Below are 27,616 nucleotides of genomic sequence, written 5' to 3' on the forward strand. Positions count from 1 at the left end.
AATTTAGATCTCAAAATATCAGCTAAAATTCTTGCCATATGCTTGGGGAGTTATCAGTCAAGATCTAATTCATGAAGACCAGTCCAGGTTTATTCCCAAGTAGCAAGCTGCTTCTAACATCAGAAAGTTACTTGATATGGTTTGTCCAAAAAGAGTGGTTACCTACCCTACTGTTGCAGAGAAGGCCTTTGACTGGGTTCATTGGTGGTTTTATGTTCAAAGTCCTGCAGAACTTGGGACTGGGTCCCAATGTTATAGCTTAGGTTCAGGGGATATAGTCACTGTCCGAAACTTGTATTAAGATTAATGGGAGTTATTCAGAGTCTCATTTTAGAAAAGGGTACATGACAGGTATGTGACAGAACCTTTGGCAGAGGGGATACATAAATTGGGTGTTGTGGTATAATGATAGATTCCATGACAAATGTATTTGCTGACAATATTATGTTCACTCTTAGCCAGCCATTTCTTACTCAATTTTGGTTAGGGAATTATTGGATTTTGGGAGACTTGGAATTCAAGGTGAATTATAGGGAAATCGGACATTTAATTTTTTTTACATTTAAAAAAAAAAAATTTACATCTACTATAAATAGGTACAGAAAATCATGCAATACACCATTCAAAAAGAAAAAGGCATTTGCTAATCCAAGAAAATGCTATCTGGCATATGCGTAATCTAGCCAAGATTACAGAGGAGCAATAACACAAAACAAAAGTAAAAGGAATCAGCACTGCAATAAATACATCAAAATTATATAATAAACCCAAGTTTTCAACCTGGAGATATAAATGTCATATAAATCATCTATTCTCCATTTTTATCCCTCAGAAATGTTTCCAAATGAATGGGATCAGTAAATACAAATTTGTTATTCTGATATGAAACTAAACATTTACATGGAAACCTAAGCAAGAAAGTGGCTTCCAATGCTAATACACATTGCCTCATCAACAAAAACAGTTTCCTTCAGCACTGTGTAAAATTAAGACATCAGAAGACACCTATATATTTTGACCATAAAACTGAAAATTCTTATTCAGAAAATATTTCTGAAGGATCATGTCTTTTAGCACAGGAGGACACTAGAAGAGTGGCTCTTGAGGAAATATTATCTACAGAAGATTCAAGAAAAAGAGACAAATTCTGACTATTAGGAGTGTCTCTCTCTCTCTCTCTCTATATATATATTTATTTTATATATTCTGCCCTCCTCAACCTTCTTCATACTAGGAATATAATAAATCTGGGAAATAGCTGGCTGCTTTTCCTCTGATATACACAAAATCTCTCATAGGTATTTCTTAAACAACTCATACAGAGATAATACAGTTATAGGAAAATTTAAAAACCAAAAGGTTCTTAGTTCTCAATGAATTTCCAATGTTTTCCAGACATGTATACCCATTATTAAATTATTCTTAACAAAGGCTGCCTGAGAAGCTTACACAACATTTATTTGGGATTTCATAGTGCTAACATCACTTGTCAATCCCTTCCAACTAACATCATGGTCCTGAAATTTAAACACTGAACCTTGCCATAAGAACCTTGCCAGGTTCTTATGGCCTGGATTGGCCACTGTTGGAAACAGGATGCTGGGCTTGATGGACCCTTGGTCTGACCCAGTATGGCATTTTCTTATGTTCTTACAAATCTGGGCCACAAAAGTGAGACATAGTCGTCTCCATTCTACTAATAACTCTCCATGTATCCAATATGTCTATCTGCTGGCTCCATAGCAGGCTCAGATGTCTCTCCCAACACACTTATAGGATCAGGAAGGGGTGCCGCAATAGGCATAGTACCAGGAACCAAAGTTCCATCCATAAATTGATCACCATCAATAGTTCCCTAAACATCAAAGGTGAGTTTTCTGTATCCTCCTTTGGTCACCACCTCCAAAATCCCAGAAAGTCTCCTTTTCCATTTCCACTCCTCTTACAGGGGACTTCTGAACTTCACCAATAGCATCAGAAACAGAATCCCGCTCATCCAAGGAGAACAGCTCAGGTTGTAATGGCAGTACATTACTGCCAGGGCTAAAGAAAGGCTCCTGAACTAGTTGAGGTCACTACTTCAACACCTCCAGTGGCTAATTTCCCAGAACGCAGGGCATACATATCCACAGGGTCATGAGTAACAGGAGAGGAGGAATAGGTCTTGCCTTTGCATTTCTTCCCCATAAAATTCAATGGAGTCAGACAGCGATTTCCCAACCCAGGGGTGCGCAGCACCGCAGGTCTGCTGAATTTATGGGCCTGCCTGTCTCATCCTGACGACATGTAGAACCGCTCCAGGAGGGAGGTGGAAGGGATCAAAGCTGGCAACACATCCCTCTCAAGGCTGCACTGGCCTCCTTGATACGAAAGGTTCCCCAGAAATCAGAATTTTTAAACATCAACCTTCCTCCTTTCCTGCAGGCGTGCCAAAAGGAAAATTGGTTCTTGCCTGCTAACCTTTGTCCCTAGAATTCCACAGATCAGTCCAGACATGGGTTTTTCTCCCCTACTAGCAGATGGAGACAGAAGAAAAGCTTTTACTGTACCGACAGTAAATTAGACAGTGTTCCACCTGCAGTTGCTCAGCATGACCTATACCCAAGCTTAGGAGGTAACCCCAAACAGGAGAACAAATTTACATCTGACCTATGCAGATACAGAATAGAATGGTTTTACATATTCCAGGGCAAGGTTCTGAACTGATTTGTGGGAATGAAAATTAGCAAATAAGAACCAAATTTCTTTCCTTATCGTCCCCCAGATCAGTCCAGATACAGGGGATGTACCCAAGCTCCCCTAAACTGGGCAGGAACCTGAAAGACACACTCGCAGCACACTCGCCAAAACCAGCTGTGTAATGCTTCATCAAATTGAACAAAGACCATGCTGCTGCCCAGCAATCTCTTACGGTGGCTGCAGCTGACATTCAGCCCAAAATGCTGCTTGAGCTCAAAGCCCCTTAGGAACCGGGATCCCTTTGCCTATGTAAGCAGAAGCAATAATCTCCTTTATCCGCTGGGAGATGGTTGCTTTCAACACCTTCTCCCCCTTGTTACAACTGCAAAGAGCACAGACAGATGATTTGTTCTTTCAAAACTGTTAGTGACCTTCAAATAGCACAAGAGAATGCTACACACATCCAATAAATGAAGCTCCCGGGCACATGAAGAAGACTACTCTACTGCTTGACTCAAATGGAAAACAGAGAACCTTTGGCAAAAAAAAAAAAGGGACCCGTTCTTGGAATACCCTAGCCTCCGAGAACTGAAGGAAAGGGTCCCTACATGACAATACTTGTAACTCCAAAATCCACTATGACGAACAGATCACTACCAAAAAGACTGATTTCAATGTGAAATCCTTCAAAGACACTTTCCGTAACTGTTCAAAAGGAAGTTTACATAATGCCTTCAGGACTAAATTAGGATTCCATGGAGAAGCAAATGCTTCATCCCTTTGAGAAAATCGCAGAATATCAGAGTGCGATCCAAGAGAAGATTTGTACAGGCCAATGCTGCCATTTGTACCCAAAGAGAACTCGGAACTAGTCCTTTTTGAAGACACTTCTACAAAAAGGACAGATAATCCAAGGAACAGAGGCTTGTCACAGGATAACCCCCTCCTCAATACACCATTTTCCACACATACACGTAAGCTAAAGATGTGGAAGGTTTTCTTGCTTGAAGAAAAGTTGCAATAACCATTTGAATATGCCCTCGATCTCAAAACGATTCCGCTCAAAGCCAAGCCGTGAAACAGAAATGATCTACCTGATCTGAGAAAAAATGATGCAGGTGCTTGAACCTCAGCAGACCATCTACTACCAGGTTTATCAGATGTGCAAACCACAGCCTCAGAGGTCAGTCTGGGGCCACCAAAATTTCCTTTTTGTGATACAACTATATACACCTGAGCACTCCGCTTATTAGTGGCCAAAGGGGAAACATGTATAGCAGGTCCTCTCATGGCCAGGATTGGGAAAGAGCATCAAATACTTCCGCTCCCATCTCCTGGCTGAAACTGAAGAATTCTGAGCCTTGAGGTTTGCCCTTGATGCCATCAAGTCCACCTGAGGTACCCACCACCTCACCTGAATGAAGGATATCACCTCCCTCACCAATTCCCATTTTCTTGGGTCCAGAGTGTGCCTGCTGACAAAATCTGCCTGTTCATGCTACAGAGTGTCCACATGAAATGCCAACAGAACCATGTGCCATTCTACACAAAGAAAACTCCTGAACCTCCAAAGATACCACCTGGCTCCTAGTGCCTCCTTTCCAATTGATGTTGGCTACAGCAGTCACACTGTCAGAAAGCCCTCACTACCCGGTCACAGACAAGCAGTAGAAACAGGAGTAACGCCTTCCAGATTGCTCTAGTTTCCAGTGCATTGATGGACCAGGATGCTTCTGTTGATAACCATTGTACCTGGGCTGTTTAACCCTGACAGATGCCCCCCCCCCCCCAAACTCTTCAGACTGGCATGCTTCGTTACTACCACCAAATCTGGGATCTCCAGCCCCATACCCCTTTCCAAATTTTCCTGTGAGAGTCAACAGAAGAGACTAGACCTGACCTCTCCAGGAAAAGATAATGGAGCCGAAATCCTCCAATTAGGGTTCCAAGGTACCAGATCAAGCAGAGATACCAAGGAGCCAAGCAAGTAGTCCTAGACCCTAGGGATCCAGAGGCATTGCAACTGCCAAACTTGGCCCTCTTAACTTGACTGTTCTCTGTGAAATAAACACTTTGCCCAACATGGTCTCAAAACACACTCCTAGGTATTCCAGTGACAGAGAGGAAATCAGGTGGCTTTTTGCCATGTTTACAATCATCCCAGGGATTGTAACACCCTCTGCAGGCCTGTTGGCAAAACTCCCTTGATTTTGCTCAAATAAGCCAGTCATCTGGATAAGAGTGTACCAGAATGCCCTCCATGTGGAGGGCTGCTGCCATGACCACCATCATCCTTGGTAAATGTGAATGGCATGGTGGCTACATAAGAACACAAGAACATGCCATGCTGGGTCAGACCAAGGGTCCATCAAGCCCAGCATCCTGTTTCCAACAGTGGACAATCCAGGCCATAAGAACCTGGCAAGTACCCAAAAACTAAGTCTATTCCATATTACTGTTGCTAGTAATAGCAGTGGCTATTTTCTTAGTCAAATTAATTAATAGCAGGTAATAGACTTCTCCAAGAACTTATCCAATCCTTTTTTAAACACAGTTATACTAACTGCACTAACCACATCCTCTGGCAACAAATTCCAGAGTTTAATTGTGCATTGAATAAAAAGAACTTTCTCCGATTAGTTTTAACTCCATGAAGTTAGCCACATGCTAACTTCATGGAGTGCCCCTTAGTCTTTTATCTCAAAGAGTAAATAACAGATTCATATCTACCCGTTCTAGACCTCTCATGATTTTAAACACCTCTATCATATCCCTCCTCAACTGTCTCTTCTCCAAGCTGAAAAGTCCTAACCTCTTTAGTCTTTCCTCAGAGGCGAGCTGTTCCATTCCCCTATTTTGGTCGCCCTTCTCTGTACCTCCTCCATCTCAATTATATCTTTTTTGAGATGCGGCAACCAGAATAGTACACAGTATTCAAGGTGGGGTCTCACCATGGAGCAATACAGAGGCATTATGACATTTTCCATTTCATTCACCATTCGCTTTCTAATAATTCCCAAAATTCTGTTTGCTTTTTTGACTGCGACAGCACACTGAACCGATGATTTCAATGTGTTATCCACTATGATGCCTAGATCTCTCTTTCTTGGGTGGTAGCATCTAATATGGAACCTAACATTGTGTAACTATAGCATGGGTTATTTTTCCCTATATGCATCACCTTGCACTTATCCACATTAAATTTCATCTGCCATTTCGATGCCCAATTTTCCAGTCTCACAAGGTCTTCCTGCAATTTATCACAATCTGCTTGTGATTTAACTACTCTGAACAATTTTGTATCATCTGCAAATTTGATTATCTCACTCGTCGTATTTCTTTCCAGATCATTTATAAATATATTGAAAAGCAAGGGTCCCAATACAGATCCCTAAGGCACTCCACTGCCCACTCCCTTCCAGAGAAAATTGTCCATTTAATCCTACTCTCTGTTTCCTGTCTTTTAGCCAGTTTGTAATCCACGAAAGGACATCGCCACCTATCCCATGACTTTTTACTTTTCCTAGAAGTCTCTCATGAGGAACTTTGTCAAATGCCTTCTGAAAATCCAAGTACACTACATCTACCAGTTCACCTTTATCTACATGTTTATTAACTCCTTCAAAAAAGTGAAGCAGATTTTTGAGGCAAGACTTGCCTTGGGTAAACCATGCTGACTTTGTTCCATTAAACCATGTCTTTCTATATGTTCTGTGATTTTGATGTATAGAACACTTTCCACTATTTTTCCTGGCACTGAAGTCAGGCTAACCGGTATGTAGTTTTCCGGATCACCCCTGGAGCCCTTTTTAAATATTGGGGTTACATTAGCTATCCTCCAGGTACAATGGATGATTTTAATGATAGGTTACAAATTTTTACTAATAGGTCTGAAATTTCATTTTTTAGTTCCTTCAGAACCCTGGGGTGTATACCATCCGGTCCGGGTGATTTACTACTCTTAAGTTTGTCAATCAGGTCTACCACCCACATCTTCTAGGTTCACAGTGATTTGGTTCAGTCCATCTGAATCATTACCTATGAAAACGTTCTCCAGTACGGGTACCTCCCCAACATCCTCTTCAGTAAATACAGAAGCAAAAAAATAATTTCCTCTTTCCGTGATGGCCTTATCTTCTCTAAGTGCCCCTTTAACCCCTCGATCATCTAACAGTCCAACTGACTCCCTCACAGGCTTTCTGCTTCGGATATATTTTAAAAAGTTTTTAACTGTGAGTTTTTGCCTCTACGGCAAACTTCTTTTCAAATTCTCTCTTAGCCTGTCTTATCAATGTCTTACATTTAATCATTTAACTTGCCAACGCTTATGCATTATCCTATTGTCTTCTATTGGATCCTCCTTAAAGGAAGAGCTTGAAACTGATAATGCTTCCCCAGCAACGCAAACCTGAGGAACCTCTGAGGTGCTTCCCGAATGGGAATATGCAGATAAGCCTCCGTGACATCTAGAGACACAAACTTCCACTTTTATAACGCCAGTAATGACCAAGCACAGTGTGTCCATGCAAAAGCGAGACACCCATAAGGAAGCATTCACCTACTTGAGATCTAGGATGGACTAAAAAGTGCCCTTTTTATGAACCACAAAAACCACTGCTTGCAACTTTATGAGCTGGTCTAGTGTGGCCTGGCCTGCAGTTAGCTTGATCTTGAAGGTGCAAGGAGACATGAAGGCTTCTCGCAGCAGGTGTGCAAAGTCTAAAGCATAACCATTTCTTTTCATGAAGAGGACCCACTTCGAAAAGTAGGGTCAAATGGCTGCCAAAGCTCATGCTTGAAGAATTGGCCACTGAAATTTCACTGCATTCCTCTGGAGCTGGATCCAGAGTTTTCCCAAGAGAGCTTTCTGGACCCTTGAAAGGTCTGCAACTTGCCTGAAAACTGACACTGCGAGGCAGCCCCTTTCCCTGGCTAATAGAACTTTGCTTCCCAGTACTTCTGCCTTTTGGGAAAGGCTTTCTTGGACCCACTGAGTTTATCCTCTGAGCTTATCCTCAGGCAATTTATGCCCCTTGAACTCCCCCACATGCTTCACCAGCTGCTCTATGCCTTCCCAAAGAGCTTACTCTTGAAGGGGAGACTGCCTAGCTGTGACATGGATCAGATATCACCGAACAATTACGAGGCCAGAGAAGATGCATAGCTGGAGGCAACTGATGACAATTCTGGCCAATGTGCTCAGCAAATCATACAGAGTACCTGCTAGAAAGGCTAAGCCTGCCTCCAGATACTCTGGTCCTTTAGAAGACAGATAAGCACCGTGCCATTCTACTGGAATCTGCTAAAATCTAAACGCAGACAGGTTTATGCCATGAAGCTACTGCATACAGCTGCTCGAACACAAACACTGAGACTTCAAAACATTTTCCTCAGATGCAGCTTCATTTTGTGATCCTGCACATCCCAGAGTGTCACACACCTCATCCACCTTAGGCAGTTTCAGCAGTTCCAGCACATCCCCTTGCAACAGAAAGTTCCACCACGGCCCTTCCAACCTTTAAGCCTAACTCCAAGGTGTCCCACGCCTAAAGACCAGCTATTTCAAGGTATGATGGAAAGGAGATGCTTTTGTAGTACCCCTAATCCTTGATAGAATCTTCCCCTTCATGATCCGATTCTCCCACCTCTTGCTTAATCCCCAGTTCTTTTAAAGACATGGGAAATCACTGAATGCAATTCATCCTTGCGGAATAAAAACGGACCACAGAGTCGCATTCCTCTGCCACCAGAATCTCTCCCTGCTCCAAATCCTTCTCCTCCTCCTCCTCATCTCTGGGGAGATCTGGTGAGGAATCCTTCCCCCCCCACCCCATATTGGAACCTGCTGACTCCCCCTCTGAGTCCAGCACAGGGAGTTACTTCTTTTTGGAGAGGGTACAACGGATGTCTTGACCCCTCCCCCAAGGACCACTTTCCTCACTTTGGGAGACTGTGACATAGAAACACAGAAATGATGACAGAAAAGGACTAAATGATCCATCCAATCTGCCCAGCAAGTTTATGCTAGTATTTGCCGCCCTGTGCAGTTTACCTCCATTCTCAGTTTCCCAGACTGTAAAAGTCAGGGCCCTTGTTGGATGCTGTTTGAATCCGATTTCCCTTTACCATTGCCGTGGAAGCAGAAAGCAATGTTGGATTGCATCAAAACTAATCAGGCTTATTGGTTAATGGTAGTAACAGCTGCATCAACAAGTTACTCCCATGCTTATTTGTTCCCCAAACCGTAAAAATCGGGGCCCTCATTGTTTGCTATCTGAATCCAATTCCCCTTTTCCCGCTGCCTTTGAAGCTTTGGAAATTATAGAATTGGAAAGTGATTAATACATTTTATAAATAAAGAGATGGATTAACAGTACCAAGGCTTATTTGTTAAGTGTAGTAACCACCACACCAGCAAGTTACCTCCATGCATGCTTTTCTTCATTCCCATCCTTTAGCCTTTAGGGATCCACAGTGTTTATCCCATGCCCCTTCGAATTATTTCATTGTTTTAGTCTTCACCACCTCCTCCAGAAGGGCATTCCAGGCATTCACAAACCTCTCCAGAAAGAAATATTTCCTGACATTGGTTCTGAGTCGTCCTCCCTGGAGTTTCATTTCATGACCCCTAGTTCTATTGATTTCTTTCCAATAAAAAAGGTTTGACAATTGTGCATCATTAAAACGTTTCAGGTATCTGAAGGTCTGTATTATATCTCCCTGAACCTCCTCTCTTCCAGGTTATACATATTCAGATCCTTCAGCCTCTTCGCATAAGTCTTCTGGTGCTGACTCCACACCATCTGGTTACTCTTTTATGGACCACCTCAATCCTGTGTTCACCCTTTTTGAGATACAGGCACCAGTACTGAATGCAGTACCAGGTGAGGCCTCACCAAGGACCTATACAAGGGCATTAGCACCTTTTTTTTTCAATGGTTAATCCTCTCTCTAAGCAGCCCAGCATTTTTCTGGCTTTAGCTATCGCCTTGTTACATTGCTTCAGAGACATTTTCACACGAAGGTCCCTCTCCTAGTCCATGCATGTTAGTCTTTCACCCCCATCACATACAGCTCTTTTGGATTACCACACCCCAGATGCATGGTTCTGCACTTCTTGGCATTGAATCCCATTTGCAAATCCTCAAGCTTTCTTAAATCACTTTTCATTTTCTCTACTCTTTCAGGTGTGTCCACTCTATTGCAGATCTTAGGATCATCCACAAATAGACAAACTTTACCTTCTATTCCTTCCGCAATGTTGCTCAAAGATATTGATCAGAACCAGTCCCAAACAGATCCCTGTGGCACTCCCCTTAACACCAATCTTTCTTCAGAGTAGGTTCCATTTACCATTGCACACTGTCCCGCCAGTCAACCAGTTTGTAATGAACACTACTACCTTGGCACCTTCTCCCAACCTTCTCATTTTGCTCACAAGTTTCCTATGCGGGACTGTATCAAAAGCTTTATTAAAATCCAAGTAATTCACATCGTGCGCTCTTCCCTGACCCAATTCTCTAGTCACCCAATCCAAAAAAAAAAAAATCTGATTTGTCTGACAGGACCTTACCCTGGTAAATCCACGCTGCCTCTGGTACAGCAACCCACTGCATTATAGATAGTTCACTATCCTTTCCTTTAGCAGTCTCTATTAATTTTCCTACCACCAAGGTAAGGCTAACCAGTCTATAGTTTCCAGCCTCCTCTCTGCTCCTACTCTTGTGAAGCGGGGCCACCACCGCTCTCCTCCAATCTTGCGCAGCACCACTCCCATTTCCAGGGATCTATTGAACAGTTCTTTCAGCAGACCCGCCAGCACATTTCTGAGTGTCACCTACAATGACACGCCCTACAGGTGGGTTTGCTTTTCCCCTCACTCCTTTTCTGGTCAGGTATGCCCTGTTCATCAGGAGCAGACAAGTCGAGAACACCTCCTCCGAATCAGAATCCCTCTGTGGATCCTGCTGCCTCCTCTGATACTGTCTGAGGCCTCCCGAGCAGGAGACAGTGCTGGGGGTAAAGCAGCTCTCTCCAGATAACCCCTGCATAGGGGCCAGAAAACAAGATGCCCGTGATTCCTATGCTGCAGGGAAAACTTGCAGTGCCTTCCTCCAGAGTGCCCAATTTTTCCCTGCTGCCTTTTTCAGGTCTTCCATGGCACTTGTTGATCCAGAGCCTCCCTCTCTACTGCTTACACGCAGCCTAAGAACATAAGAAGAACATAAGAAAATGCCATACTGGGTCAGACCAAGGGTCCATCAAGCCCAGCATCCTGTTTCCAACAGCGTGCTGAGGTCTATGTTTTTGGGGGGTTTTTTTGTTTTTTTAAACTTGAAGCGCTTCTCCCCATAGGCTCAGCAGCAGGAGCAGCCATTGCTGTCCACCATGCAGTCACCAGCGGCCTATACTCACCATGGTCCCCAGTCACTCCTGCTGCCAAGATTCAAGCCACCCCATACCATGGCCCCAAATGACAGCAGAGTCGCTCCCTCACTTCCACTGCTCGATGAACCAAAAGGCTCCTCGCCCAGGAAACACTTGCTATCTTACTCCCTCCACAAAAACCTTAAAAGAAATAACACCCTCCAGAAACAAAAGTGTACTTTCCTGCTCTAGGGCTTCTTCAGGACACTTCCACCAGACCAAAGGAAGGAAGGCCAAGGGCAGACCTGAGAAAACCAGACCGTGGGCTATCAAAATCCCTCGCTCAATTTGGGTACAGCTCCTGCAAGGGAGGCCAACCCCTGCTTGCCCCTATTCTACCATGGGCATGGCCCCAGATGGAGCCTAACACCCCCTGGGAGCAATTTCTTTCTTTTCTTCAAACCACGTGCAGGTTCTGCATCTCTACCATCTGCTGGAGAGCGAATACTGAGCAACTGCAGTGGGCACACTGTCTAATGTACTAGGTGTACAGTAAAAGTTTTTCCTCTGTGTCCACCTGTGTCTGGACTGATCTGGGGGACGATCAGGAATGCAGTGTTAGAAGCGGCAGCAGCAGCACTGGAAAAGCTATAACCTGTTCTGTCACAAATGTCCAGGATATTCTTAAGCTTATCCAAACGAGATAGGTAGGAAAGAAAACTTAGAACACACTAAGAGGACTTGCATTATGGTTCCCTAAATGTCAGATAAACATGACTGGAGGAAAATGAGGCCTTACAGGAGAGGAATAAAGTGTCAATATATACCCTGTTTCCCCGAAAATAAGACCTCCCCCGAAAGTAAGACCTAGTAGAGGTTTTGCTGAATTGCTAAATATAAGACCTCCCCCGAAAGTAAGACCTAGCCAAGTTTTTATTTGGGAGCATGCCCGTCGCACAGAACACCAGAGCATGCAGCTGTGATATTTTTACCCTGCAGGATTCACAGTTAGTTGTCATCACAAACCAGCATAACCAGACAACTATTCAGAATATAATAAATGTTCATTTTTTTGTTCAACAATATATGTGAATTCTTCTTCATGGAAAAATAAGACATCCCCTGAAAATAAGGCCTAGCGCATCTTTGGTAGCAAAAATTAATATAAGACACTGTCTTATTTTCGGGGAAACACGGTATATATATTTATATATATATATATATATAACCAAAAAATTATTTGGCAATAATGTCTCCCCTAGTGCTAAGGCTTATATACCAACAAATTTCCCAACAAATTCTTGTCAGGGTATAAAGCACTGTTGTAACATATAATAAAATATTTCAAAGAATATGGCTATTTTTAATACTATAAAAATTTATTTATGATTTCGACCAAATCACCAATAATATGCAAATGTATGTTTTACAAACTATGAGATACAATTTACTAAAAACCTCACCACAAACCTTAATATTTATTGACCCTCCATCCTGTTCTAGTATAACCCTCAAGCTGACCCTAATCAATTAAATAATCCCCCCTCTCTCATTGACGTTAAAGCAGATCAATGGAAAAGATACACCACTTAGTACTTCAACTATCTTCAATGTTGTATCTTCAATCACATTCCTTAGTAAACAGTTTAATCGACTACTAGTGGTGTATGTCCTTTAGATGTCTTTACATCCCATCCCGACAAGGTCCTCGTTTCGCCAAGGTTGGCTTCTTCAGGGGAATACTTTAATTATGGCCAAAACGTCAATGGAAACACATGACTTTCATCATTTATATCTGAAACATAAAGCTCATGTAAGGTCAAACTACATTTACCCTCTAATCCCTAAATACTTTTTAATTGATCACATACATCCCCATAATAATACCCATCCCACCTATCAACCTTTCTATACATAATAAAACTTCAATTAAATAAATTTTACCATTAAGAATTCAAAAAAGCATTACCCTAATACCCCCTCCTACCTGCACTCTAAGCGGAGTGGATACAGGAAAATACACATCCCATTCACTCTGGCTCAATGGCTCCTATGTGTTATGTGTGAATTCTCCCGAATGTGAATGTGAACCTATATAACGATTTCAGAAAAATGAACATTTATTCAAATTTCAATATGTCATTTAAAGAAATAAAGTTCATATGTTAATATTTCAAGGTGTGTATAAATCCAATATTTTTTTGTCTGGTATAATCTTATGAATCAACCACTGAGACACCCCTATGTTATTACCTCTATATCGCCTCTTCGTTCCCTCCACACATGCTTCTAATCATGAACGCTCCGTTCCCGGTTTCAAATGTATCACCACATCTGCAAAAACCACAGAGCGTCAACCCTCACTCCTCCTAAAGACATATTAAACTTACCCCAACTACTCTGCTTACCAACAAATAAACCTCATAAAATACCTTATGTGAGGATAAAGCCGCTGTCTTCAAAATGGAGTCACCACTCCCTCAGTCTTAACAAACTTTCAACCAGTGCAGCGTTCAACCACACCGGAGTCTGTTTCTTATCCTCTCAAGCTAGTTCAAACGGCTACTCCTCGGTCACTTTACCTCACAAATGTTTTCCTAAGCACAAAGGAAACAAGAAGCCTCAACTATATCTTCAGTATAACACTCTTTTCATAAAGAAAAAAGGCTACAGCTCTTACCTCACTCTTCAATGACCATGCATACCCTCCAGGAACTCTATTTGTAAGCTCCAATCCCCTGCTACCTTTTATATATTGTGCCCTAATATGCACGTCCACCAATAACGTTTCACGTTATTACCACCAACCAATAACATCACTGCCCCTATAGTCCTTCCTGCAAGAATCCCGTCCTTGTATTTCTCAATATACCATTCTCAACGCCTCGTTAATACAAGTCCTCATCTCTACCAACACCTCGTTAAAACAAGTCCTCATCTCTACCAAGTTATTCAAGATATTCGGCAACTGCCGTGTACTAAATAAAGAATATGTCTCACACATCTCTGTCCTAGATCTAGTCACAAATAATCGGCTATTACCATTCACTAGGTAGAATGTATCACTCCTACATCGCACTGGACCGCTAATGTATAATGTAACGATAACCTCTACTCCCTTCCACCTTACAAAAACGCTTCCCACTCAATTGTCGCATTAAGTCCCTTAGGAGCCATTGTTTGCCAATAATAGATGAGCCTTTGTTCTGTTTGCCGCAGATCCTGAGAGATGTTCCCACCCCTTCTATTAGATCGTTGTTGTAAAATACAGAATTTAAGTTGATCTTCAGTATGTCCACAGTCTTGCCAATGCTTAACCAAGGGTGACTCTAATTTACCTGTATGTATACAACTTCTGTGTTGTATAATACGAGTACGAATTGGCAATTTAGTTTGACCAATATATAATTTTTGGCACGGGCATATGATCACGTAAATGACCCTTTCTGTACTGCAGTCAAAGTGCCGGCTTAACACCTGCTTACATGGCAAAGTTGGATGCTGAAACATTTTTGTTAATATTACATGTTTACAAACAGAACATCCCTGGCATCTGAATTGTCCTGGTACCAGTTCCAAATGCTCCTGACGTGAATCCGAATGCACTAATAAATCCCTTAAATTACGTCCTCTAGTACGTGCAAATAAAGGTCTATCCTGTAATGATTCGTGAAACGTCAAGACATGCCAATGTTGAAGTATAATCTCCTGAACCCTCTGTGTTCTTGGTGTGTACGGAAGTACACACACTAATCTATTTTCTTCTGTTCGCTGTTTAATTTGGAGAAGGGATGTTCGATCCGCATATAGCCCTCTCTTATATGCTGATTTAATGACTTTACCCGGATATCCTCTTACCAGAAACTTTTCCCGCATCTTACCTGCCTGTTTCTTATATTCATCTTGACTGCCACACAGCCGTCTTAATCGAAGAAATTGACCCACTGGGATATTAGTCCGAAGATTCTGCGGGTGAAAGCTACTATAATGCAACAAATTGTTGCGATCTGTATGTTTTACATGTATAGATGTAACCAAACGTTTTCCCTGTTTATATATCTGGAGGTCCAAAAATGAAATCTCCCTGTTGTTCGCGGTAAACGTGAATTTTAGATTGGAGTCGATGGTGTTCATCCAGAGTTTAAACTCCGTGAAGTTTTGTACAGACCCCTTCCAAACCAAAAATATGTCATCGATAAATCGCACCCAACACAAGATGTTTGACCAGTGAGGTGAAACGTAGATATGCCTTTCCTCGAACTCCGCCACATATAGGCAGGCTACCGAGGGCGCCATAGTGGCGCCCATGGCCGTCCCCTGAATTTGTTGATAGTATTGTTCCTTATACCTAAAAAAATTTTCAGTCAAGGCTATTCTAGCAACCTCTGTAATGAACTTACTCTTTTTTTCTGAGAAGTCATTGATATTCAACACCTTCTGTATAACATGCAAAGAATCCTCTTGGGGAATATTGGTGTACAGCGATACTACGTCCGCTGTCACCAATAGCCACTCTTCCTCCACATCAGTTAATGTTTCTAAACGTAAGATGAAATCTGAGGAGTCTCGTATATATGAGCGACTTTTTTTGACTAATGGATTTAGAAAAGAGTCAACATACTTTGACAAGGGCGATATAGAGGTAATAACGATATAGACGATATAGAGGTAATAACATAGGGGTGTCTCAGTGGTTGATTCATAAGATTATACCAGACAAAAAAATATTGGATTTATACACACCTTGAAATATTAACATATGAACTTTATTTCTTTAAATGACATATTGAAATTTGAATAAATGTTCATTTTTCTGAAATCGTTATATAGGTTCACATTCACATTCGGGAGAATTCACACATAACACATAGGAGCCATTGAGCCAGAGTGAATGGGATGTGTATTTTCCTGTATCCACTCCGCTTAGAGTGCAGGTAGGAGGGGGTATTAGGGTAATGCTTTTTTGAATTCTTAATGGTAAAATTTATTTAATTGAAGTTTTATTATGTATAGAAAGGTTGATAGGTGGGATGGGTATTATTATGGGGATGTATGTGATCAATTAAAAAGTATTTAGGGATTAGAGGGTAAATGTAGTTTGACCTTACATGAGCTTTATGTTTCAGATATAAATGATGAAAGTCATGTGTTTCCATTGACGTTTTGGCCATAATTAAAGTATTCCCCTGAAGAAGCCAACCTTGGCGAAACGAGGACCTTGTCGGGATGGGATGTAAAGACATCTAAAGGACATACACCACTAGTAGTCGATTAAACTGTTTACTAAGGAATGTGATTGCACAAAAAAAAACCCAAAAAAAAAAAAAAAAACAAAAAAAAAACCCCATCAACAAAAACTTTATTGAGAATTCGATCAGACCCCAGTAGGCCACTACCAGACATATAGTGAATTCACTAATACATTTAAAGGAACTTAGACACATTCCTAATCCCATAGCAACCTAAAAATTAACTAGGAACTGATCAAAATTGAGATGAAGGCAGCAGTCCAGCAGCAAGAGGGGGGCTTCCCAGTCTTTTGCATCGAGTGTCACATGTATGATTTTTTACCCACCGGTGAGAAGTTGTACATGTGCACGCGATGCAAAGAGCTCCTGGCTCTCAGAGAACGAGTCCGATCTCTGGAGGCTAGAGTGGCAGACCTGGAGGAGCTGAGGGAGACAGAGAGGTATATAGATGAGACCTTCAGGGACATAGTAGTCCAGTCCCAACTTCAGACTGGCAGCCCTGGTGCTGCCTTGGAGGAAGAAGGTCTCATAATGGGAGAGCACCAACCAGATGTAGCAGGAAAGGATCCTGTAGCAAGGACCTGCTCTCTAGGTGATGCATTGTCCTTTCGCACTGAGGATATCTCCCCAGGCCTACTGCCCAGGAGGGAAGGGTTAGGTCGGCCGTCATAGTTGGTGATTCGATTATTAGGAATGTAGATAGCTGGGTGGCTGGTGGGCGTGAGGATCGCCTGGTAACATGCCTACCTGGTGCGAAGGTGGCGGACCTCACGCGTCACCTAGATAGGATTTTAGACAGTGCTGGGGAGGAGCCGGCTGTCGTGGTACACGTGGGCACCAACGACATAGGAAAATGTGGGAGGGAGGTTCTGGAAGCCAAATTTAGGCTCTTAGGTAGAAAGATTAAATCCAGAACCTCCAGGGTAGCATTCTCTGAAATGCTCCCTGTTCCACGCGCAGGTCACCAGAGGCAGGCAGAGCTCCGGAGTCTCAATGCGTGGATGAGACGATGGTGCAAGGAAGAGGGATTCAGTTTTGTTAGGAACTGGGGAACCTTTTGGGGAAGGGGGAGTCTCTTCCGAAGGGATGGGCTCCACCTTAACCAGGATGGAACCAGACTGCTGGCGCTAACCCTTAAAAAGGAGATAGAGCAGCTTTTAAACTAGAACAAAGGGGAAAGCCGACAGTCGCTCAGCAGCGCATGGTTCGGAGAGATGTATCTTTAAAGGATACTAATGATGCACTAGAATTAGGGCATCCCGACAGTGAGGTTCCAATAATTAGAAAAGTAGTCCAAATGCCTGTAACTAAAAACTCACCTGAGCTAAAAAATTCTAACTTATCCCTATCAATTAAAAAGCAGAATAAAAATACAATCAAAAAACAAACTTTGAAATGTTTGTATGCTAATGCCAGAAGTCTAAGAAGTAAGATGGGAGAATTAGAATGTATAGCAGTAAATGATGACATAGACTTAATTGGCATCTCAGAGACATGGTGGAAAGAGGATAACCAATGGGACAGTGCTATACCGGGGTACAAATTATATCGCAATGACAGAGAGGAGCAGTCGGGAGGAGGTGTGGCGCTTTATGTCCGGGATGGCATAGAGTCCAACAGGATAAACATCCTGCATGAGACTAAATACAAAATTGAATCTTTATGGGTAGAAATCCCTTGTGTATCAGGGAAGACTACAGTGATAGGGGTATACTACCGTCCACCTGGTCAAGATGGTGAGATGGACAGTGAAATGCTAAGAGAAATTAGGGAAGCCAACCAAATTGGTAGTGCAGTAATAATGGGAGACTTCAATTACCCCAATATAGACTGGGTAAATGTATCATCGGGTCACGCTAGAGAGATAACGTTCCTGGATGGAATAAATGATAGCTTTATGGAGCAAATGGTTCAGGAACCGACGAGAGAGGGAGCAATTTTAGATCTAATTCTCAGTGGAGCACAGGACTTGGTGAGAGAGGTAACGGTGGTGGGGCCGCTTGGCAATAGTGATCATAATATGATCAGATTTGATTTAATGACTGGAAAAGGAACAGTGTGCAAATCCAAAGCTCTCGTGCTAAACTTTCAAAAGGGAAACTTTGATAAAATGAGAAAAATTGTTAGAAAAAAACTGAAAGGAGCAGCTACAAAAGTAAAAAATGTCCAAGAGGCGTGGTCATTGTTAAAAAATACCATTCTAGAAGCACAGTCCAGATGTATTCCACACATTAAGAAAGGTGGAAAGAAGGCAAAACGATTACCGGCATGGTTAAAAGGGGAGGTGAAAGAAGCTATTTTAGCCAAAAGATCTTCATTCAAAAATTGGAAGAAGGATCCAACAGAAGAAAATAGGATAAAGCATAAACATTGGCAAGTTAAATGTAAGACATTGATAAGACAGGCTAAGAGAGAATTTGAAAAGAAGTTGGCTGTAGAGGCAAAAACTCACAGTAAAAACTTTTTTAAATATATCCGAAGCAGAAAGCCTGTGAGGGAGTCAGTTGGACCTTTAGATGATCGAGGGGTTAAAGGGGCACTTAGAGAAGATAAGGCCATCGCGGAAAGATTAAATGATTTCTTTGCTTCGGTGTTTACTGAAGAGGATGTTGGGGAGGTACCCGTAATGGAGAAGGTTTTCATGGGTAATGATTCAGATGGACTGAATCAAATCACGGTGAACCTAGAAGATGTGGTAGGCCTGATTGACAAACTGAAGAGTAGTAAATCACCTGGACCGGATGGTATACACCCCAGAGTTCTGAAGGAACTAAAAAATGAAATTTCAGACCTATTAGTAAAAATTTGTAACTTATCATTAAAATCATCCATTGTACCTGAAGACTGGAGGATAGCAAATGTAACCCCAATATTTAAAAAGGGCTCCAGGGGCGATCCGGGAAACTACAGACCGGTTAGCCTGACTTCAGTGCCAGGAAAAATAGTGGAAAGTGTTCTAAACATCAAAATCACAGAACATATAGAAAGACATGGTTTAATGGAACAAAGTCAGCATGGCTTTACCCAGGGCAAGTCTTGCCTCACAAATCTGCTTCACTTTTTTGAAGGAGTTAATAAACATGTGGATAAAGGTGAACCGGTAGATATAGTATACTTGGATTTTCAGAAGGCGTTTGACAAAGTTCCTCATGAGAGGCTTCTAGGAAAAGTAAAAAGTCATGGGATAGGTGGCGATGTCCTTTCGTGGATTGCAAACTGGCTAAAAGACAGGAAACAGAGAGTAGGATTAAATGGGCAATTTTCTCAGTGGAAGGGAGTGGACAGTGGAGTGCCTCAGGGATCTGTATTGGGACCCTTACTGTTCAATATATTTATAAATGATCTGGAAAGAAATACGACGAGTGAGATAATCAAATTTGCAGATGACACAAAATTGTGCAGAGTAGTTAAATCACAAGCAGATTGTGATAAATTGCAGGAAGACCTTGTGAGACTGGAAAATTGGGCATCCAAATGGCAGATGAAATTTAATGTGGAAAAGTGCAAGGTGATGCATATAGGGAAAAATAACCCATGCTATAATTACACGATGTTGGGTTCCATATTAGGTGCTACAACCCAAGAAAGAGATCTAGGTGTCATAGTGGATAACACATTGAAATCGTCGGTTCAGTGTGCTGCGGCAGTCAAAAAAGCAAACAGAATGTTGGGAATTATTAGAAAAGGAATGATGAATAAAACGGAAAATGTCATAATGCCTCTGTATCGCTCCATGGTGAGACCGCACCTTGAATACTGTGTACAATTCTGGTCGCCGCATCTCAAAAAAGATATAATTGCGATGGAGAAGGTACAGAGAAGGGCTACCAAAATGATAAGGGGAATGGAACAACTCCCCTATGAGGAAAGACTAAAGAGATTAGGACTTTTCAGCTTGGAGAAGAGACGACTGAGGGGGGATATGATAGAGGTGTTTAAAATCATGAGAGGTCTAGAACGGGTAGATGTGAATCGGTTATTTACTCTTTCAGATAGTAGAAGGACTAGGGGACACTCCATGAAGTTAGCATGGGGCACATTTAAAACTAATCGGAGAAAGTTCTTTTTTACTCAACGCACAATTAAACTCTGGAATTTGTTGCCAGAGAATGTGGTTCGTGCAGGTAGTATAGCTGTGTTTAAAAAAGGATTGGATAAGTTCTTGGAGGAGAAGTCCATTACCTGCTATTAGGTTCACTTAGAGAATAGCCACTGCCATTAGCAATGGTTACATGGAATAGACTTAGTTTTTGGGTACTTGCCAGGTTCTTATGGCCTGGATTGGCCACTGTTGGAAACAGGATGCTGGGCTTGATGGACCCTTGGTCTGACCCAGTATGGCATTTTCTTATGTTCTTATGTTCTTATTGAAGATAGTTGAAGTACTAAGTGGTGTATCTTTTCCATTGATCTGCTTTAACGTCAATGAGAGAGGGGGGATTATTTAATTGATTAGGGTCAGCTTGAGGGTTATACTAGAACAGGATGGAGGGTCAATAAATATTAAGGTTTGTGGTGAGGTTTTTAGTAAATTGTATCTCATAGTTTGTAAAACATACATTTGCATATTATTGGTGATTTGGTTGAAATCATAAATAAATTTTTATAGTATTAAAAATAGCCATATTCTTTGAAATATTTTATTATATGTTACAACAGTGCTTTATACCCTGACAAGAATTTGTTGGGAAATTTGTTGGTATATATATATATATATATATATATATATATATATATATATATATATATATATATATATATACACATATACACACACACACACACACACACACACACAGTATTGTATACTGTTCCAGCAACCTCCATTTAAAACACAGCAATGTTTGGTGGAAGAAATTCAAGGATACGCAGTCAGAACAGCAGTTTTACAAAGGAAGAATGCTGGAATATTGTAATGTTCAAACATTAGTTCTGTCAACTTCTCTCTCTTCACTCTAGTATTCCACTAGAGAAAAAAAAAAAAAAAAAAAAAAAAGAGATAGTAATTAGCAACAGCGTGTAGACTGATGGAAAAACACAAAACCATCTACTCGATTCTGCAAAGATTCCACAGCTATCCAAGCAATTTGCTAATAGAACTTGGAATGTTTTTCCATTATTAAATATGGCTTAAATTAGGTCTCTGCAAGCAAAAACTGTGAAAATGAAATGGTCACATTACACCGATTGTAGTATAGCAATTTACGTGAGTAGTAGAACAAAAGGCCATTTCAGCATGCTTTCTAAGTAATATTCATTATATTCTACAGTTTCACAGTTTTTTGTTGTGTTCACTACTATGCTTCTAGCCACAAAACATCTTAATATTTACCGGTGCCTCGGACATTAGGACTGGATGTAGGCTTGCTTCTGATTTGATATGCATTTTATAAGTATGATCCAAAATTGACTGGAAGCTGTCCCAATCTTCAACTGAAAACATTTGTAAAACATCAGTAAAACTTACAGTGTCAAGCCATTTTAAACATAACAGTACTACCAATATTTTTGTTTAGGATAGTATAAACAAAATTAATTCTGATTTTATTTAATTCCTGAAAATATTCTTCATTTTGAAAGCTCTGGCAAGGTAAAATTGGGGTATTACAATTCTGACCTGCTTGTACTGCATATGAACCTGTACAGGCCTCAACCTATACACATTTTCATGAACAGCTGGCTTGAGAACTTGGGAAAAGAATTGTTTTTAAAGCATACAATTATAATAAAAGCCGCATTCCTTATATTTTAACATTTTTTTGCAATACAAGTTAGCAAAAATCAGTACAGCATTCACATCCTCAAAACATTTTTGCAGACAGTGACACTTTGAATACATTGAACAATTCAATCAACTAGCTGCAGAGAGGACCTTCATAACAATAGACTTGTTGATTTTGGATGTATGTGCAGCGTTTTGATGTGTTCCCCTGATGCATGCACAGCGGTGCCAAAACACTGCAGCATTGGGAGTTCTTTGAGAAGAGGATGGAAGAAGGAGTTGTCAGTTTTCCTTCACCAGTCGAAACGCTGATCTTAAGCCAGGACCGGGAGGTTTCTGAAGAGCGAGCGGAAGGAAGGAGTCTTCTGTTTCTCTTTATCAACAGATACACTTAACTTAAATGAGATCACCAAGTGCCCCTAGGACTGGGGATTTCTTATGAAATCAAGAAAACTGCTTTCAGTTTATATGTCTAACCCTAGCTAGGGTGTCCATGACCTTTAATTATTTGCGCCTATTGAGAATTTGGATGTTACTCCAGAAACTTCGTATGGAAATTTGTCTCCATAGTACGGATGGTGAGCAAGACATATATATAGTAAAAAAAAAAGTTTGGAGACGCATTCCTTTAAGATACTGCATTGGTGATTTTGAAACATCGAACCCGGAGACTCCTTTGTCAAAGTGATCATTGAAGATATAAAATATAAGTTAAGTGTTTATGAAACTTCCTCTTTTGAATCCACTATAGAGGCCAGTATGGAAAAAAAACCAAAGGTTTCTGGAACTTTGTCTGAGCATACTTATGCCCAGCAAGCCCTATTCCATGCAGGGTCCCCTCTTCAGTCTCGTAATATAGAATTATGATAAAAAATAAGCAAAAAATAAGAGAAACCCAAACTCTGCAGGGTGGCCGGCGGGTTTCATTAGGACTAACATCCTGCTGTCCTAGGAGAACACCTGTTAGAGGTGAGCAACTCTGCTTTTTCCTAGGACAAGCAGGATGGTAGTCTTCACAGATGGATGAATCCCTAGCTACAGGCTACTCCCCAACACAAAGGGGACCAACAGACATCAACCAGGTGCCAACAGGCACAACAACCACAGTGCTATTGGTAACTGACAGGGAGACAGCTTAAACCCAAACAAACAATGAGCCCCAGCTTCCAGAGGACCCGCACCCTTTGCAGAAGAGGAGGACCGGAAGCGCGCGCTGTTAGGCGCGCGAATCTCAAACCCTTCCATTAACTGAGTAAAGATTAATTTAGCAGTGGTTAAAGAGGATTGGCAAGTATAGCTTTCAAGAAATTTTTGGGCTTGTGAAAGGTGAAATTAAGGGATATATTCTTTAGAGTTTGTGTGTCTGAGGTAACATGCAAGCCAGAGATAGTTAATTCTAGTGTCTGTCTTTCCCACCCACTCAACCCTTGATTTTTTGGCACGACACTTTCTCATTAAAAATCAATCAGGTCTTATCTAAATCATACTATTGTACCAGCCCTTACTGAAAGTTTAATCATCCCCTTGTAGGACACTAGCTGATTAATTAGTAAATTCACCTGTAAATTTAAAATACTCTCATTCCAACTCCCTTAGTCTCCTAAATTTAATAAAACTAAAATGAAGGCAGCAGTCCAGCAGCAAGAGGGGGCTTTCCAGTCTTTTGCATTGAGTATCACATGTATGATTTTTTACCCGCCGGTGAGAGAGCTCCTGGCTCTCAGGGAACGAGTCCGATCTCTGGAGGCTAGAGTAGTAGACTTGGAGGAGCTGAGGCAGACAGAGAGGTACATTGATGAGACCTTCAGGGACATAGTAGCCAAGTCCCAAATCCAGTCTGGCAGCCCCAGTGCTGCCTTGGATCAGAAAGGACTCCTAGTAAGAGAACATCCCCCTGGTGTAGCAGGAAGTGATCCTGTAGGAAGGACCTGCTCTCCAGGTGATGTATTGTCCTCTCACACTGAGGACAAGTCTCCCAGGACTACTGCCCAGGAGGGAAGGGTTAGGCCGGCCATCATAGTTGGTGATTCGATTATTAGAAATGTAGATAGCAGGGTGGCTGGTGGACGTGAGGACCGCCTGGTAACTTGCCTGCCTGGTGCGAAGGTGGCAGACCTCACACGTCACCTAGATAGGATTATAGACAGTGCTGGGGAGGAGCCGGCTGTCGTGGTACATGTGGGCATCAACGACATAGGAAAACGTGGGAGAGAGGTTCTGGAAGCCAAATTTAGGATTTTAGGTAGGAAGCTGAAATCCAGAACCTCCAGGGTGGCATTCTCTGAAATGCTCCCTGTTCCACATGCAGGTCCCCAGAGGCAGGCAGAGCTCCAATGCGTGGATGAGATGATGGTGCAGGGAAGAGGGATTCAGCTTTGTAAGGAACTGGGAAAACGTTTGGAGAAAGGGGAGACTTTTCCGAAAAGATGGGCTACACCTTAACCAGAGTGGAACCAAGCTGCTGGCACTAACTTTCAAAAAGGAGATAGAGCAGCTTTTAAACTAGAACAAGGGGGAAAGCAGGCAGTCACTCAGCAGTGCATGGTTCGGAGAAATGTACCCTTGAAGGATACTAATGAAACAGAGCATCCCAACAGAGAGGTTCCATTAAAAGCAAACATAGTCCATGTGCCTATATGTAAAAAATTCACAGAAGCTAATGATTTCCGAATTATCCCTAACAACTGAAAAGCAGGTTGTGAATACAAAAAAAACCCACACTTTGAAATGTCTGTATGCCAATGCTAGAAGTCTAAGAAGTAAGATGGGAGAGTTAGAGTGTATAGCAGCAAATGATGAGATTAACAAAATTGGCATCTAGAGACTTGGTGGAAGGAGGATAACCAATGGGAAAGTGCTATATCAGGGTACAAATTATATCGCAATGATAGGGAGGATCAACTTGGTGGGGGTATGGCACTTTATGTCCGGGAGGGTATAGAGTCCAACAGGATAAAGATCATACAAGAGAGTAAATGCTCAGTAGAATCTATATGGGTAGAAATCCCATGTGTTTTGGGTAAGAATATAGTGATAGGAGTATACTACCGTCCACCTGGACAAAATGATCAGACAGATAATGAAATGCTAAGAGAAATCAAGGAAGCTAACCAATTTGGCAATGCAATAATAATGGGAGATTTCAATTACCCCAATATTGACTGGGTAAATGTAATATCAGGACTTGCTAGAGACAAAGTTCCTGGATGTAATAAATGACTGCTTCATGGAGCAATTGGTTCAGGAACCAACAAGAGAGGAAGCTATTTTAGATTTAATTCTTAGTGGAACGCAGGATTTGGTGAGAGAGGTAACGGTGGTGGGGCCACTTGGCAACAGTGCTCATAACATGATCAAATTTAAACTAATAACTGGAAGGGGGACAATAAGTAAATCTGCAGCTCTAACACTAAACTTTCAAAAGGGAAACTTTGATAAAATGAGGAAAATAGAAAAAAAACCTGAAAGGTGCAGTTGCAAAGGTTAAGAATGTTCAACAGGCATGGAATTGTTTAAAAATACAATCCTAGAGGCGCAGTCCATATGTATTCCACACATTAAGAAAGGTGAAAGGAAGGCAAAACGATTACAGTCATGGTTAAAAGGTGAAGTCAAAGAGGCTATTTTAGCTAAAAAAACATCCTTCAAAAATTGGAAGAAGGATCCATCTGAAGAAAATAGGATAAAACATAAGCATTGTCAAGTTTAAGTGTAAAACATTGATAAGACAGGCGAAGAGAGATTTTGAAATTAACTTGGCCATAGAGGTAAAAACTCATAATAAAAAACTTTTTTAAATATATCCGAAGCAAGAAACCTGTGATGGAGTTGGTTGGACCATTAGATGACCAAGGGGTTAAAGGGGCTCTTAGGGAAGATAAGGCCATTGCAGAAAGACTAAATGAATTCTTTGCTTCCGTGTTTACTAATGAGGATCTTGGGGAGATACCAGTTCCTGAGATGGTTTTCAGGGGTGATGAGTCAGACGAACTGAACGAAATTGCTGTGAACTTGGAAGACGTAGTAGGCCAGACTGACAAACTAAAGAGTAGCAAATCACCTGGACCAGATGGTATGCATCCTAGGGTACTGAAGGAACTCAGAAATGAAATTTCTGATCTATTAGTTAAAATTTGTAACCTATCATTAAAATCATCCATTGTACCTGAAGACTGGAGGATGGCCAATGTAACCCCAATATTTAAAAAGGCACCAGGGGCGATCCGGGTAACTATAGACCAGTGAGCCTGACTTCAGTGCTGGGAAAAATAGTGGAAACTATTCTCAAGATCAAAATCGTAGAGCATATAGAAAGACATGGTTTAATGGAACACAGTCAACATGGATTAACCCAAGGGAAGTCTTGCCTAACAAATCTGCTTCATTTTTTTGAAGGGGTTAATAAACATGTGGATAAAGGTGAACCGGTAGATGTAGTGTATTTGGATTTTCAAAAGGCATTTGACAAAATCCCTCATGAGAGGCTTCTAAGAAAACTAAAACGTCATGGGATATTCAGAGTAGTTAAATCACAAGCGGATAGTGATACATTACAGGATGACCTTGCAAGACTGGAAGATTGGGCATCCAAATGGCAGATGAAATTTAATGTGGACAAGTGCAAGGTATTGCATATAGGGAAAAATAACCCTTGCCTCTGGCTGCTTACCCCCCGCTCCCAAAATGAGACACCATCGGCAGATTAAACCCTCTGATTTTGCAAAAAAACCGAAGCAGTAATTCCCTCACAGACAGCATGACCTCTGCAAAGAAAAAAATGGATTTAAAATGATTCTCTTTTGCTGCGGCGGCAACGGAATTGGAAACCGAGCAGAAGGACAAAATGGCGGGCGGGCCTGGATCACTGCCAGGAACAGAGGAGGAGGTAAATTCTGGGCAAACAGAGCAGGGAGACAGTGCTTTACCCTCCTGGGCGTAATTTAAAGCATGGTTTGGGGCACTGCGCGAAGATATGGCACAATACCGCCAGGAGATGGAAGAATTAATAGCGGGCCTCAAAACAGAAGTCAATGAACTGACGCGCCGCATGGAAACCACAGAGGAAGGCTTAGAGGAGCAATAAACAACAGCCCGATACTTGAGTGAGGAACAACAAAAAATAAAGGATACGCAGGAAGATTTATCCAGACACCTGAAAGACATGGAAAATAGAATGCGGAGGTCCAACCTCTGTTTTCGTGGCATCCCCGAAAATGCTGAGTATGCAGATAGCTCTAGGGTGGTTCAAGAAATCTGTTTACAATTGCTGGAAGATGGAAATATCCCAGAAGGCACGACAAACTTCTCGCTGGACAGAGCACACAGGACACTGGGGGCACAGAGGAACAATCAGGCAAAAGATATAATCGCCTGCTTTCATAATTTTGCTGTTAAAGAAAAGGTGATGAGCACTGCCAGGAAACAAGGAACTGTGAGGTGGAATGGCCATAAGATTGAAATTTTTCAAGATCCGGCAATCACCACTATACAAAAATGACGTGAGTTCAGGGCAGTGGTGCAAGCTCTGCGGGGCCAAAACCTTCGCTATTGCTGGCTCTTCCCTTTCAGACTCAGTTTTACCATCAATGGCATCACATCT

General features: G+C 41.7%; 1 protein-coding gene across 4 annotated transcripts in view; it reads right to left on the minus strand.

The window, feature by feature from the left end:
• Window positions 1-27,616, minus strand: part of ACTL6A (actin like 6A) — a 162,417-nt gene that overhangs the window by 70,151 nt on the left and 64,650 nt on the right. For all 4 annotated transcript variants that reach the window (XM_029616707.1, XM_029616706.1, XM_029616709.1 and 1 more), the window contains exons 4-5: window positions 21,628-21,728; window positions 21,164-21,261 (exon numbers count right to left, since the gene is read on the minus strand). In XM_029616707.1, the coding sequence (XP_029472567.1) occupies window positions 21,164-21,261; window positions 21,628-21,728 (199 nt within the window). The remainder of the gene's footprint in view (window positions 1-21,163; window positions 21,262-21,627; window positions 21,729-27,616) is intronic.

This window comes from Rhinatrema bivittatum, chromosome 9 (assembly GCF_901001135.1).
Source record: "Rhinatrema bivittatum chromosome 9, aRhiBiv1.1, whole genome shotgun sequence".
Lineage (NCBI taxonomy): Eukaryota > Metazoa > Chordata > Amphibia > Gymnophiona > Rhinatrematidae > Rhinatrema > Rhinatrema bivittatum.